Source organism: Panicum virgatum, chromosome 9K (assembly GCF_016808335.1).
Source record: "Panicum virgatum strain AP13 chromosome 9K, P.virgatum_v5, whole genome shotgun sequence".
NCBI classification, from domain to species: Eukaryota; Viridiplantae; Streptophyta; class Magnoliopsida; order Poales; family Poaceae; genus Panicum; species Panicum virgatum.
Window position 1 is genome coordinate 27,228,033 of NC_053144.1, and position 15,771 is coordinate 27,243,803.

Below are 15,771 nucleotides of genomic sequence, written 5' to 3' on the forward strand. Positions count from 1 at the left end.
GATACCAGAGCCAGCGGATCAGCATCTTCACGGCATATTCCTCTGGTCCATCGGACGGACTCCCATCGGCCGATCCCAACTCTGTGCATCTTTTGATTTCTTTTGAATCGGCCACCTTGTCTTCACAAAAATCACCTTTCACCCATATCAAAAAACAGTGTCCACACCGGCTCCGGCTGTAGGCTGCCGGTGGGCCTTCTATGACGCGTCTACTCGCAATAGCATGTGTGACCTCACATTCGCATCTATCTCGGGAAAGCACATGTGTGACCAGTCACTCACTTTCGCAGTGCATCAAAATATACTGGATTTTACAGTATAAACAAATCATTCAATTCTACGACGGGACATCATTTGTGTGTGTTTAAGACCCCAAGTTGATAATAATCGGGTGAGATGTGTGGAACTGAAGATCAATGTGCTGATGATGATGCTACAGTTTCAGTGAAGCTGTTTAAGTGTTAAAAGCCATGTTGATGACTGATATGGAGTTCCAACACTTACTAGTTACTGGTATGTACTCCTGGGAATGGATCATCATCCAAAATCCAACTAATGATATCCAATTAACATCCAATTGAAATCACGTTAACATCCAATCCAATCCTAATAGATAGTCCTCACCATCCAATCCTATCCAATCCAACCACACATACATAATTATCCATCCATTCAATCCAATTCACGCATGAGAAGGAGGAGAAGGCCTCGACCAGCCGGCACACTTGATGATACTGTTCCAGAAAATATTGCCCAGGTGATCAGTCATCACAACACCATCCTTGCAGGTCAGATACTTGGACCTGGCGATGGACGCTGTACATGTAAGCTCCTCCACAAGCGTCTGCAGGCCCGGCATACCTCCAGTCCAACCCAGATACGTGCGTCGTCGTCGATGGAGCCCGCGTGAAGCAGCTGATCAGTCGGAGCTGATGATGAAGGTTTCCTTGCGCTCGTGGAACTCGCCGGTGCAGTTGTTGATGTCCTCCTCGACCTTGGTCTCGCGCACCACGAAGTGGCCGGAGCCGCCGTGGCCGTTGTTAGAAGCGACGGCGAACAAAACGATGAAAAATAGAAAGATCAAACCGCAGAAAGACACGAAGATTTAACGTGGAAAACCCCTTCAATGCGAAGGGTAAAAACCACGGGCGCCAGCCAGCAAGAACTTCACTATATCGGGTGTTTGTGTACAACGCCTAGCGGCGGCTTACAAGAGGAATAATAGGATTGATATTCTCCGGTGAAGCCTATGGGTTAGATATATAGGAGAGTCACGTGGTCTCCTCAACTTCTACTAGCAATGTGGGATTAAAAATTTACACCACATGGGCCTTAATGGGCCAAGCCCAAATTCCAACAATCTCCCATCAGAATTTGGATCACAATATAACATACTCCACCTTGAGACAAATTCCTTCTTGTAGCATATCAAAATCATCACCTGAACACAACAAAGAACAGAACTTCTGGCGCCAAATAGCCTCTTGGGCTAAACTGTCAAACCAACTAAGCTTGAGCAAAGCTCAAACTTAGCTACAGGAACTGGTTTAGTCATCATATCAGCTGGATTATCATGAGTACTGATCTTGCATACCTTCAATTTACCTTGTGAAATAACATCACGAACATAATGGTACTTGACATCAATATGCTTTGTCCTTTCATGAAACATCTGATCTTTAGTAAGGCAAATAGCACTTTGACTGTCACAGAATAGATCAATGCAAGAACCAACTCCACACAGCTCAGTAAACAAACCTTTCAGCCAAACTGCCTCCTTGCACGCTTCAGCAATAGCCATATATTCTGCTTCTGTGGTAGACATAGCAACAACAGGCTGCAAAGTAGCCTTCCAACTCACAGCACAACTGCTAACAGTGAACACATAACCTGTGAGTGACATGCGCCTATCCAAATCAGCAGCATAATCTGAATCCACATAACCAATGAGTCCCTGATCAGTTCTCCCAAACTTCAAACAAGAATCTGCCGTTCCTCTGAGGTACCTGAAAATCCACTGAACTGCCTTCCAGTGTTCTTTACCAGGATTAGACATGTATCTGCTAACCAAACTCATAGCATATGATAAATCTGGGCGAGAGCAAACCATGACATACATCAAAGAACCAACAGCACTAGAATATGGGACTTTTGACATGTATTCAACATCCTCCTCAGAACTAGGGCACTGAGCAGCTGACAATTTAAAGTGAGGTGCAATAGGAGTACTAACTGGCTTTGAATCATGCATATTGAAACGCTGAAGAACCTTGTTAATGTAATTATGCTGACTAAGAAATAATAAACCAGATTTTCTGTCTCTAGTAATTTCCATACCTATAATTTTCTTAGCAACACCAAGATCCTTCATATCAAATTCACTACTCAACAATTTCTTTACTGTAGTGATTTCTTTTCTGCTCTTGGCAGCAATAAGCATGTCATCAACATATAACAGCAAGTATATAGGTGATTCCTCAACAATCTTAATGTAAACACAGCTATCATATTCAGATCTTTTAAAACCATGTAACAACATAAATGAATCAAACCTCTTATACCACTGACGAGGAGACTGTTTCAAACCATACAAGAATTTCTTTAATTTGCAAACATAATTCTCTTTGCTTGGCACTATGAATCCTTCTGGCTGATCCATGTAAATTTCCTCCTCAAGCTCTCCATGTAAAAATGCAGTCTTCACATCTAACTGCTCAAGCTCAAGATCATGCATAGCAACAATACTAAAGAAAGTCCGAATTGAGCTATGCTTCACAACTGGAGAGAACACATCATTATAGTCAACACCAGGAATCTGACTGAAACCTTTTGCAACTAACCTTGCCTTAAATCTTGGAGGCTCACTAGAAGACAAACCCTCTTTCTCTTGAAGACCCATTTGCAGCGAACAGTCTTCTTTTTCTCAGGCAAGCTTACAATCTCCCATGTGCCATTCTTCTCAAGAGACTGCATCTCCTCATGCATAGCTGAGATCCACTTCTCCTTATCAACTGAATCAATGGCTTCAGAATATGTTGCTGGCTCACTAGCATCCTCCACCTGTTCAGCACAACTCAAAGCATAATAAGTCATATTACACTCCTCAATTAAACGGTTTGGAGGTCCACAACTCCTCTTTGATCTGCGAAGAGCAATAGGTAAATCTACATCCTCCTCATGCTGCAAATCAGACTGTGAAACTGGAGGTGAGTGCTGAACAGTATCAGGAACACTATCTGAAACATCATTACCAACAACTTCATTTTCCTGGTCATCCATAAGCTCCACCTGCACACTAACTTGTGACTGCAATTTCTCAACTAAAGCATCATCTGTGGACAAACTGTCAGTAAACATCACAGATTCATTGAAAACAACACTTCTGCTCATAAAAGTCTTTCTAGTTTCAGGATTCCACAATTTATATCCTTTGACTCCCGAACCATAACCAAGAAACAGACATTTAATAGCTCTAGGCTCTAATTTTCCATTATCAACATGAGCATAAGCAGTGCAGCCAAAAACTCTCAAGTGTGAATAATCTGCAGGTGTACCAGACCATACCTCAATAGGAGTCTTCTTGTTGAGTGGAATAGAAGGCGATCTGTTGATCAAATAACATGCTGTATTAGCAGCCTCAGCCCAAAAACGCTTATTCATATGGGCATTGGACAGCATGCAACGAGCCTTCGAGATGATAGTCCTGTTCATACGCTCGGCCACACCATTCTGCTGAGGAGTGTATGGTATGGTGTGATGCCTAACAATGCCTTCTTTTCTGCAATAATCATCAAAAGCATCCGAACAGAACTCTCCACCATTATCAGTTCGAACCACCTTGACCTTCTTCTCAGTTTGCCTTTCTATCATAACTTTCCATTCTATAAAAGCAGCAAAAGTATCATCTTTGCTTTTCAGAAAATAAGGCCAGACTCTTCTAGAGTAATCATCAATAATGGTAAGCATATAACGAGCACCACCATATGAAGGCTTACGTGAAGGACCCCACAAATCAGCATGAACATAATCAAGTGTACCTTTTGTGGTATGAACAGAGGTATTGAATTTGACCCTCTTATGCTTACCAAATACACAATGCTCACAAAACTTCTTGCCACTCAGAATGCAGCCATCCAGCAGGTTTCTCTTCATCAATTCTGCCATACCGAGTTCACTCATGTGTCCAAGACGCATATGCCAAAGGTCAGTCTTACTAGGTTCAGCATTAGCAACATTAGCAGCAGAAACAGAACCATGCAAAGTACAACCTCTGAGAACATATAAATTTGAAGGATTGAGATCACCCAGCAAACATACAAGAGAACCTTTAGATACCTTCACAACTCCACCTGAACCGGTGTATTTGAGTCCTTCTTTATCAAGTGTGCTCAACGAGATCAGATTTCTTTTCATCCCTGGTATGTGCCTTACATTCTTCAGTATGCGAATCATGCCATCATGGGTCTTGATCTGAACAGAGCCAATGCCAATAATCTCACACGGGTTATCATCTCCCATGCGCACAAAATCACCGTTCTGCAAAGACTCATAGGAACTGAACCAATCTCTATTAGTGCAGATATGAAAAGAACATGCAGAATCAAGAATCCACTCATCATGACCAGCAACACAACCAGCAAAGACAACCAAACAATCTGACTCAGAGTTTTCACCAGCAGAAGCAACACTAGCCTTACCATCAGATTTATTTTTCTTCTTCTCCTTATTCTGCAATTTCCAGCAATCCTCAATCATATGAGATTTCTTCTTGCAATACTTACAGAATTTCTTCTTGGGACCTTTGGACTGGGAGCGGCCTCTACCGTCATTGCTCTTGCCACGATCGTTGTTATCACTTGAGGATCTTTGCTCTGATCTGCCTCTGACATGCAAAGCGTCGCCCCTAGAGGACGAGCCATCTGTCTGCACCATGCCTTTCATCTTCTCCTTAGACTGGAGTGCCTCACAAACTTCCGCAAGGGTTAGTTCATCACGGCTTAATAGTATGGTGTCACGGAAACTTGCATAAGAACTTGGCAAAGAGCATAATAAAAGAAGACCTAAGTCCTCATCTTCATACTTAACCTCCATCGACCCTAGGTCAGCAACGATCTCCTTGAAGACAGATAGGTGACCCATCACCGAATCACCCTCCTGCATCTTAAGCGTGTACAGCTTCAACTTCATATGCAATTTACTGGTAAGATCCTTCGACATGCAGATCGATTCCAGTTTTAGCCACAATTCTGCAGCAGTCTTTTCCTGCAGCACTTCTTGTAGAATATCATTAGATAGATGAAGCTGAATAAGAGAAAGAGCCTTACGGTCCTTGCGCTTCTCCTCATCGGTCCACTCATCCTTCTTTTTCTTCCCGAATTTTTCCAGCGCCTCATCAAGATCATTGGTTTGCGCCAGAATAGCTCTCATCTTGACTTGCCACAGCGAGAACCTTGTCTTGTAGTCCAACATCGGTAGATCATACTTCATCGACGCCATCACGAAACCCAAACTTGAAACCACGGCTCTGATACCACTTGTTAGAAGCGACGGCGAACAAAACGATGAAAAATAGAAAGATCAAACCGCAGAAAGACACGAAGATTTAATGTGGAAAACCCCTCCAATGCGAAGGGTAAAAACCACGGGCGCCAGCCAGCAAGAACTTCACTATATCGGGTGTTTGTGTACAACGCCTAGCGGCGGCTTACAAGAGGAATAATAGGATTGATATTCTCCGGTGAAGCCTATGGGTTAGATATATAGGAGAGTCACGTGGTCTCCTCAACTTCTACTAGCAATGTGGGATTAAAAATTTACACCACATGGGCCTTAATGGGCCAAGCCCAAATTCCAACAGCCGTGGTGGTGGTGGCGGCCGTGGCTACCGGTGCGTGACACCCTATCGACCTCCTCGAACTTCTCCCTGACGACGTGCTGCTGGACGCCGCCGTGGCGGCCGAAGCCGGCCGGGCTGGCCACCGACCTCACCTCCTCCGAGCAGTAGTCCACCTCCTGGTAGTGAGGCGCCAGCAATACACATGTGGGGTTGGGGACGACGGGCGGTGAGGCGCCAGCAATACACATGTGGAGGAGGTTGCCGATGCCTGAAGAGCAGCTCGGGGCTCGGCGGCCGACGGCCAGCGGCCCGAGTGAAGCTTCCACAGCCTAGCGTTTCATGGCCCGCAGTCCAATAAGATATGGATTATCCTTTATTTTTTATCCAACAAAATCCAATCTTATTAGATCTAAACCAACTGGATGTCTATATCCAACTAGATCCAAGTCCAATAGAATCCAAGTGCCAAAATCCAATTGGATTTGAATTTAGTCCAATCCATTCCCAGGAGTGCTGGTATGTTGTGTGACAGGGTAATCATACATGAACTTGATCTCCCTTCAATCGAAACACCATACACTTAATTCTAGCAAAAAGAGCAGAAAACTGAAAAGGGAAAGAAAAGTAGGGGTGTGTTTAGATCTTGTAAAAATTTGAACGAAATTCACTGTAGTAATTTTCAGCTGAAAATTAGAATGACTAAACATGATCTAATTATCAAATTAATTACATGGATGGACGAGAAATCACGAGATGAATCTATTAAGCCTAATTAATTCATCATTAGAGGTTGTTTACTGTCACTATGTAAAAAATGACATATAGTGACGTGCACAAAGATAACATGTTGTTGTTGTACGCCACTTTTGTTATCTGGGTGACGCGCGAAGATGATGCACGTCACCTTTTACCTCTTGGTGGCCTCTCTAAAATATTGCCCGTCACCTTTGTTATGATATAGGTAACGTGCAACATCAAAGCACGTCACCTATAAGGTTAGTATAGGTGACGGGCAATATTAAAACACGTCACCTATAAGGTTAGTATAGATGATAGACTTTGATAAGTAAAAGGTGACGGGCAACATCAAAGCCCGTCACCTTTGTGATGACATAGGTGACGTGCAACATCAAGGCACGTCACCTTTGTGAGTTTTATTAATATTTGAACATGCGATTTTTCAAAAATTCAAATTATTTCAAATCATAAATTGGTCTATACAAAAATTGTAGGCCTCAACCAGATCTACAACTTTGTAGTTCAAATTTTTTTTTATTTGAGGTTGTTTTGGCACCTAAATATATGGTTTAAATTTTGAATGTCAAAATTTCAAAATTTTCAAATAACCTCAGATGAAAAAAAGTATATACGAAAGTTGTAGCTCGCCACCAGATCTACAACTTTGTAGTTGAATTTTTTTTTCATTTGAGATCGTTATAGCTGTGAAACAGGTTATATAAGACATTAGAAAGTGATGATAAAAAGAAAATATCTCATTATTGGTCACATGTGATGGTGTAGTCCAGTGATAGGGAAGAGTACGCAAGAGGCTGAGGTTGTGGGTTCGAATCCTGGTAACGTCTAAAAAATTCGCACGCGCGCATATTCGCGCAAAAAATCGCGCAACTTGCGACTTGCGACGCGAGCGCGGTGGGAAAAAGAAAATATTTTTTTAATTTTTATTCATGCTGCAAATATTTATTTTAGCGCATAAAAGAATGATGCCCGTCACCTATATGCTGACATAGGTGACGGGTTAAGAATACCATAGGTGACGGCTCATACTGATGCCCGTCACCTTTTACGTACATAGGTGACGGACTTTTGCCAGTCACTTTTCTGTTCTAATCAGTGACGATGTACAAGTGATGGGCGTGATGCCTGTCACCTTAAGGAGATGACGCCCGTCACTATAGGCCTTTTCTTACATATTGTGTAGCACGATATTGTCTAATCATGGCCCAATTAGACTTTAAAAGATTCGTCACGTAATTACACCGGGGGTTATGGAATAGGTTTTGTCAGTTACCCACATTTAATACAATAATACTCCTAACTAGTTGTCAAACGTTCGAAGTTACTGTAGCGCTAAATTTTTTGGGATTTCTGGTGAAGAAATTGGATTTTTTTTTTCATGAATGGCAAAAAGGAGCGCAAAATGAGTATCTGCTTGCCTCACAGAAAAACCCTTTTCGCTGTTGAAGGGCTTATGTGGCTCGTGGCCAGTAGTTTCTCTAGTGCTAAGTAAGAGTATTCACTAGATTTTAGAAATATGTTTCAGAAAAGTTATTCGAAGTGGGGGTAAAGCTAAGGTAGACTTATTCGCGACTGGGAAGTACAATTTCTTTGATCCTCACGTCAACAGGAAAGCCATCAAAAAACCTGATATGAAGTTCTTTCATGGCCTATACTCACTAAAAGTGGGAAACAGAAACAAATTAAGCAATCATTTTTCCGAGATAAAGAAGAAAAAAAATCATTCTTGTAAAATGGCAACAAATAAAGAGCAGAGAAAATACTGTTTTTAAATTTCTAAACCGTTTGTAATCCACAGGCTCAGAAAAAGGCTCTTTTGCTGTAGCATGGCGCCTCACGGCCACTAGTTTCTTCAGTGCTAAGCTTGGAATCATAACAGCCAGGCAACGCAATGCAAAGCTAATATGAATAAAGAACCCCTTTGGCCTTGCGAATAGAAATCATCAACTGATGTCAGGATCAAGCACTTCTGAAAGAACAAACTATTTTACCAGTCCTTTCTCCTCCGGCGACCCAATATTATGCTTAATCATAGCCAAGAATAAGCGTAATGATGGCTCAGATTTCACAATGGGCTAGCTAATTGACCTTTCTGCCACAAATTTTTCAGTTCAGTTGACTATCCCCCCGAATCTTGGCGCCACGTTTTTGCATAACCATCATAGCTGAGCATATATTACCCATGATTGCAATTTGCGACTGAATGTATGCCCATATTAAAATCCATGACCATGACTGGATGTCTCAATCCTCTGAACATAAATCCTTTTTGACATTGCATTGAGATGTACAGTACAGGCAACAACGATTTGGTTTCTGCAGGCGCTGCAAGGTGTAGTGTGAAAGCAGCAAAGAAGCTAAGCAAGAAAGGGGGGCTTGCTTCTGAACTTAACACCATTGCCCACCACAAGGCAGCATCATTTGCTGCAGGGAGCAGCTTGTATAAAGAAAACTCGGTCCTCTTCCTCTTCCATCTCCTCGCGATCATCTTATCTTGTTGAGGGGAATGTCGTCTGGCGCGAGACCGGCCGGACAACGGGCGGCGTGTTCCGTCGCCTCGGACGGTCTCGGACCAGGCTTCATTCCCCCCAACTGCTCCATCCGTCGTCGGAGTCGGGGAAGAAGACGGTGCTGCAGTGCTGCTGATCTGAAACAGTCTGAACCTGTATTGGAAAAAGACCATGTCCATGTGTAGTCTCCTTGTTTGCAGTAAGTGCTTTCCTTCTTCTTTCTCGAACAACTTTCGTTTTTTTCTTCGATTCTAACTTCTAGCGGCTTGTTGTAATGTTTGCAAAACGAACGCGGTTTTCCACTACCAATTGGGTTCACCTTGTACCAATAATGGCGCCCTGTACCTTGCAGCTAGCATTGCGTTTCAGATCAAATACTATTCTTGAGGAGGAATGCGCAGGCTAGAACTTCAGACCCGCATCTTCTCTAGCTACCGGTTTCAGCCATAGCTTGGACATTTTAGTTTTCTTCTACCATGGTTACCACAGTAATTAACTAACCATGAGTAGGTAATTAACGGATCAGCACACACTATGGCCATTATCTACGAGCCTGGAGTAGTAGGTTGGTTAATTTTGAGGCCGTGGGACCACCATGTAGCCTGATCTGCATCGGTTCTCGTGTCGTCGTCGTTACGAATCTTTCCGATCATGGAAAGATGGCTTCCAAGATTGCTTCGTCAGTCGCCTACACGTGCGCTTGCCAAAGAGCCAGCTAGCAGCGTGCGTGCACAGATTGGATGCATTGGAGTGACAACACAGGCAACCATCAATCACCAATGTGCAGTATTACAGGATCAGACATTAAATTTTGAAAGGTCCAAAATTTCATGTGTTCAGCTCCACCATACAGGATCGATCTGGACACTGTTGACGTCGAGTGATAAAAGCGTAGACTGTTAGCGCTACCTAACAACGGCTTCTTTTCTTTGGCTCATCAATCATCATCAACCTGCTCTGAAAGTTCATGCAAACCTTGAGTAGCCTGACCTTGACTCTGTGTTGGGTGCCCATGCACATGCTTTTGCATTGTTTGGTGTCTGATGGCATGAGCCCATGCCATTCTCCTGACTCCATGATTGTAGCAGAACACCTAGTCAAAACTCGTCACCATTCCGTGGGAGATGATGACTTTATCCCTGTCTAATCAATAAGTATGTTTTGGATAGGAGTACTTTCTGATGATGGTATGTGCTATGCATCTCCATGTTGAGCCATCATTTCATAAAGCTTCATCATCCTTGGTTGGTTGGGACTTGGGACTTAGATGGTCTTGGTTTTTCAACTTCCAAGTTTGAGGAGCAAAGAACATGTTTGTGGTTACCCTGATGGCCTGATAATCTATCAGATCACACTACCACAGCTTTATACACATACGTTCCTAAAAACAGCGGACTCGTCCCCACTAAATTCTCATCTATGTGTACATGGTGACTTAGAATGAACACATCACCTTAGCTCATACTCCCTCCGTCTCAAAAAAATGTAAATCTCGTTTTCAAAAAAATGTAAATCTCGTTTTCCGAGGAGTCAAACAATTTTAATTTTGACCAAATTTATACAAAAAAATTACTAACATTTGTATCTCCGAATAGATGTAGTATAAAAATATATTACATGATTAATCTAAAAATAGTTATGTTATAACCCAAATATTAATACTATTTTATATAAATTTGGTTAAACTTGAAATTGTTAGACTCTTCAGGAAGTGAAATTTACATTTTTTTGGGGACAAAGAGAGTACAAAATACTGATTCAAAAATCTGGTTAAGAAGTTCATCCACAAACACGGTGGAGTACATATAGGCCCCGTTTGGTTTCTCCATGCTACTTCCTAGCACGAATTTCTTTTACATACATGGAGTATTAAATGAAATTTATTTCCAAAACCTTTTTAGAGATGGGTGTAACTTTTCGCGACGAATCTAATGACGGTAATTAATCCATGATTGGCTATAGTGATGCTACAGTAACCATCCTCTAATCATGCCGTCAAATGTTTCATTAGATTCTTCAGGATTCCTAGCGCAGGGGTTCTGGAGTTGATTTTGTAAAATGCCTTCATTTTATCTTAATTACTAATTGGAGGCTCCTTTTGAAGCCTTCAGGTGATGCCACCTAGGATCCTATGTGGATAGTCTAAAAAAAATAGAGAAATTCTACAAATTCTCATAAAAATCAGAAATATCTAGCCATCAATTCAGCAACTCTAATCATAATAGCCATTGGATCTATTATCTTTTCTAATAAATTACCCACCTTTGCTATTATGACAATAAACTAAAGTAAACCCCTACACATGTATCTAAATTACCCACCTCTGCCATTATAAAAAATAATCTAAAGTAACCCCTAATCTTCATGTAAATTACCCACTTATGCCATTATAAAATAATATCAAATAACCCCTTAAATTTTTGTTTATATTATCCAATGATATCATAATAAACAATTAAAATAAACCTCAAAGCTGAATCAAAATTATATTATTATAATAAAATTTTAAAGCGCATCAATATAAAATTCTAGATTACTATTTCTATCATTATTAGTATATTATTTATTTTATTATTTATATAAAAATACTAACCATATTGTGTGTCACCATATATTCATGTATAAGAGAAGAGATAAGAATACTAATTTTTATATTGTTCACATAGCTCAAACAAAGTGTTCAATTAAATACATATCAAACATATATTTAAGTATGATGCAAAGTGAGAAAAAAAATTGTTAGTAACTAAACCTATCACACTTATTACAATTACATAATATAAATATGTATTTTTATAATACTGAATTATAATATTTAATTGATTAAAGAGAGCGTGAGATAGATAATTATTAGATATCTCTAACTAGCTCGTGCGGAAGCACGGATTGATAGACTATTATCATTAATTAGCGGTCAAAGTTGCTACTGTTCCTAGCGTATCGCAAACCAAACAGGGCCATAATTCCACGAACAGCCCACAGCAGTCATCTCCCACCCGCTGCTGCTCTTGGGGACCACATCCAGGTGGCCCGACGGCGTGGCTCCCCACGGTGGCATCTCCGGCCGACAGAGTGAAATCAAGATGTGCCCCGGCCCCAGGGGTGCAGCGCACTCCGTCGACCGCGCTTTTTTCATTTCTATATTAAAAAAAACAAAATTTCAAAAATATATGTTGAATAGGAAAATTTTCAAAAATAGGTGTTTGTCGCCCCCGTAATGGGTGACAGGACCTAAATGTAAAAAAAATTATATTTAGATCCTGACGCCCAGGGTACATTAAACAGTGAACTTGTAAAATCGATATAAAATTGTAGAAAAAAATAAAAAAAATACAAACTCAACTATTCTGAATTCTATGAAACAAGATTTACAACTTTTGTTACATAAACTTTTGTTACGGTGTTAGGCCGAGGCCGGATCTATTTCGGACCGGGAAATCACTTGACTCCAGTGTGGTTGGAGGCCCGTGTATCAGAACTGAACATCATACAAAGAGCCCTCAAAAAAATGAAAATGAACATGAACATGGACATATACAGACCACAAACATGGCCCTTGTGAGTTCAGTTGGCTGACAGGTCCGTTTAATTTCATAATACAGCAATCTCAATACTGTATTGTTGGCGGCCACACATGAGCGATCATCACAAGCTGACAAGAATGACCATGGCACGCACAACACATACCAGACAGAGACAGGTACCACCACGACCCATAATAATATGATCAAACCCAATACATAGACATATCACATGTTCAGGTCACTTGCATTGTAAACGCATACTACTCATCAGCGCACCAAGTACCTACAGCTTGATCGATCATATTAACAGGGCCACCAACGTACAGGTCTTCAGTAAGGCTGACCACGACAGACACAAACCAGACTGGTACAGTACAGACCGAGCCTACAATGCAATCAGCGCATCCCATCCATACAGCAATAGCCGTTCACTACAGCGGCAAATTAAACAGCCTCATCCGGCCACTTATAACTTCATTCACTGGCCCGGTCTTCTGGCGGGCTATATCTACTTGGAATCGGCAGTTGACTGCAGGACTGCTCCATGAACTCTATCAGATCCATGGGCGTTGCATTCTGTTCCGCCATCTTCTTCATCTGCTCCTTCGTTGACACAAATGTTTCAACCATCGCCCCTACATCATGGTCCAGCTGCTTCTGATACACTTTCTGAAGTTCAGACCGAAGCTCTGGTATGTGCTTGTGGATCAATTCATTAAATGCAGCCTTACCTTTCTCCATCAACTTGTGAATCTGTGCATTGAAAGATGACTAGTGAGATGCATGCATTATCATTGAACAATTAAAGTTAAGGAGTTTGGTTAAAATGCATACTGTCTTAACTATTAACCTTGTAACTAAGGATTACACTTCTTGTTTAATTAATAACAAAAATAGCGACAGGAATTGAGTCTATCGGGGATGAGACTGAAAAGAGATTTGCTTCCTCAGAAGAAGCATTGAGGAAAGCGAGATATGATATCAATTATGAGGCTTCCATAGAACAATGAGGAACAGAAAGAAGGGGAACCTCAACACGGCAACAATCATCCCATAGATTTTCTGGTACATAGAGGTTAGTAATATGCCTGAGCTCAAATCGTTCACCACACTGGGGGCACTGCAAAGATTGACAAGCATATGAAAGAAATATTGAGAACTTTTATGATTGTGTGTATTAGGATCAAATTTTTGTTTAATTATAAAGCGTATCTAACATGAAATTAATTTGCCTCTCTAAAGCCACGTATGAAATTAATGGTCTTTGTTGATGTTGATGTTGATGAAATTAATGGTCTTTGTTGGGTTTCAACTCTAGCCTACCCCAACTTGCTTGGGATTAAAAGGCTTTGTTGATGTTGATGATGTAAAGCCACGTATGGTACCTTTGCACTCCTACTACCACAGCGCCGCAGCCACCTCTCCAGGCATGACCTGCCATACACATGCCCGCAGGGAATGCAACTGCACGTGGTAGATAGATAAGCAACAATTATTTGCTAAAATTAAGCACTCTCTTCTTAGAATATAAGTCATGCACGCATTATAGCATGAAAAAAAAGACAGATCACATGAAACAAACGAACTAGTCGGTCCAATTTAAATCATGATGCACATCACTCTCTCTCTTGCTCTAGTCTCTGTTTATGCTATGGCCTGCTCATTCTGGGTCATCATCTCAGAATATGCATGCAGATCAATGATGTGCCCTGTCCTTTCTTTTCTCTAACATACCAGTTTTAGTTATGGTTAAGAACAAGAACAACCGATATGTCAATAACTCGTAAGTCGTAACCACTAAATGATGAGCCTTGTGAAACATTAAGTGAATTAACCCATTGAATAATTATGAGAATAGGTCACTGAAGTTTCATATATTTGAAAAGAAGATACCACATAGGAACATAGCCATGCTACATTGCTACTTAACAGACAGTTTCATGGTTAGATCCACAAGTGAGCCTAATAAACACGTGACTACAAACCAATCCATGTTTATCTCTGACAACCTAGCTATATATGGAATAAACCATTTCCACTTATTTACTCCTAATTAATAGTCCTAAGAAGAGCAGCACATCTTAACCACTAGATCATGCAAAATTGACGGTGGGTTTATATTCCTGATTCTAAAAGTAGAGCATAAAACCGACATCTGAGTTGTGAGCTATTCAACTTAACAGCTGAAAAATTACGGACTCCATAGTGCCATTTTCCCACAATCTCCCTAATCCGGGAAAACGAGAGAAAACAAGAAAACCTTAGGCGTGATTAGCAAGCGTTTCGGTGGCAGCACTAGCAACAATAATCACCCGAAGAAAGCAATCACACGAATTCATAAACGAATAAACCCGGCCTTTTCCCATGATCGTCCGTATCTAACAAACCCACCAGATGCGGTGCGCGCCGGAGCAGGTCCAGGGCTCCATGCACACGCAGCAGGCAGCAGGCGTCCCTGCCTCCACGCCTCCATCGCACCCCGCCGCCGCATCCGGAACCCTAGCCCCGGCGCGGCCATCATGCCCCTCCCCGGCTCCGTCGTCTTCCGTCCCGACGCCATCCTCCGACCCCGACCCGAATCCTTCGTCGCCGCCCGTCTCCACGCCATCCTCCGACGACTCCGGCCCCGCTCCTTCGTCGTCGTCCGTCTCGACGCCATCGTCCTCAAACTCCTCCGACTCCGACTCCGACCCCGCGTCCGTGTGGAGCTCGGCCGACGGCGGCATGGGGCCGGGGTCTCGGAGGATCGCTCGGCCGGCCGCCGGCAGCAGGCCGCAGCAGACTTTGGGTCGCAGCTCGTTGGGACGGCGGCTGCGGCGGCGGCACGGCTCTGGAAAATTGGGCTTCGCTGGTGCGGGCGGTGCGGAGGCCGCACCAGTGCGGTTTTTTTCTTTTTTATATTTTTAAAAATAAAAATTTCAAAAATATATGTCCGTTTTGAAATATTTCAAAAATACCCCCGGTCGCCCTCCCAAAGGGCGACAGGCCCTAAGTGTAATTTTTTTTTAAATTTGTAACGAGGTCCCTAGAAAAAAAGGGGTCTGTCGCCCCCCCTCGGGCGACCGCTGGGCCTAGCCCACGGGCGCGGCAGGGGGGCCTGTCGCCCCCCCCCCCCTCGGGCGACCGGGGTGTGCCCCCTTATATA

The 15,771-nt window shown here is 42.2% G+C and overlaps 2 protein-coding genes across 3 annotated transcripts; both read right to left on the minus strand.

Moving 5' to 3' along the window:
• Positions 1–530: 530 nt before the first annotated feature.
• LOC120651065 lies at positions 531–6,099 on the minus strand. Its single transcript, XM_039928413.1, has 2 exons — positions 5,862–6,099; positions 531–1,038 (listed from the first exon to the last, which is right to left on the minus strand). The coding sequence occupies exons 1-2, from the start codon at positions 6,082–6,084 to the stop codon at positions 920–922; spliced, it is 342 nt and encodes a 113-aa protein (XP_039784347.1). The 5' UTR covers positions 6,085–6,099; the 3' UTR covers positions 531–919.
• A 6,695-nt stretch (positions 6,100–12,794) lies between these two features.
• On the minus strand, positions 12,795–15,486 carry LOC120651066 (E3 ubiquitin-protein ligase RFWD3-like). 2 transcript variants are annotated; one of them, XM_039928414.1, is made up of 4 exons: positions 15,018–15,485; positions 14,012–14,090; positions 13,657–13,746; positions 12,795–13,379 (listed from the first exon to the last, which is right to left on the minus strand). In XM_039928414.1, the coding sequence occupies exons 1-4, from the start codon at positions 15,350–15,352 to the stop codon at positions 13,101–13,103; spliced, it is 783 nt and encodes a 260-aa protein (XP_039784348.1). In that variant the 5' UTR covers positions 15,353–15,485; the 3' UTR covers positions 12,795–13,100. The 2 variants fall into 2 exon arrangements, with proteins under 2 accessions (XP_039784348.1, XP_039784349.1); XM_039928415.1 differs by lacking the exon at positions 13,657–13,746 and having other exon boundaries at positions 15,018–15,486.
• Between the last annotated feature and the right edge of the window lie 285 nt (positions 15,487–15,771).

What these genes read in the sequence shown, in the direction of transcription:
- LOC120651066 (XM_039928414.1), bottom strand. Translation starts at nt 15,352, where the DNA reads ATGCCGCCGTCGGCCGAGCTCCACACGGACGCGGGGTCGGAGTCGGAG. An exon ending in GTGGTAGTAGGAGTGCAAAG is followed by an intron (nt 13,747 to 14,011) that starts GTACCATACGTG and finishes CAATCTTTGCAG; the next exon opens with TGCCCCCAGTGTGGTGAACG. An exon ending in ATGATTGTTGCCGTGTTGAG is followed by an intron (nt 13,380 to 13,656) that starts GTTCCCCTTCTT and finishes TTCAATGCACAG; the next exon opens with ATTCACAAGTTGATGGAGAA.
- LOC120651065 (XM_039928413.1), bottom strand. Translation starts at nt 6,084, where the DNA reads ATGTGTATTGCTGGCGCCTCACCGCCCGTCGTCCCCAACCCCACATGT. An exon ending in CCACGGCCGCCACCACCACC is followed by an intron (nt 1,039 to 5,861) that starts ACGGCTGTTGGA and finishes TCGCTTCTAACA; the next exon opens with ACGGCCACGGCGGCTCCGGC.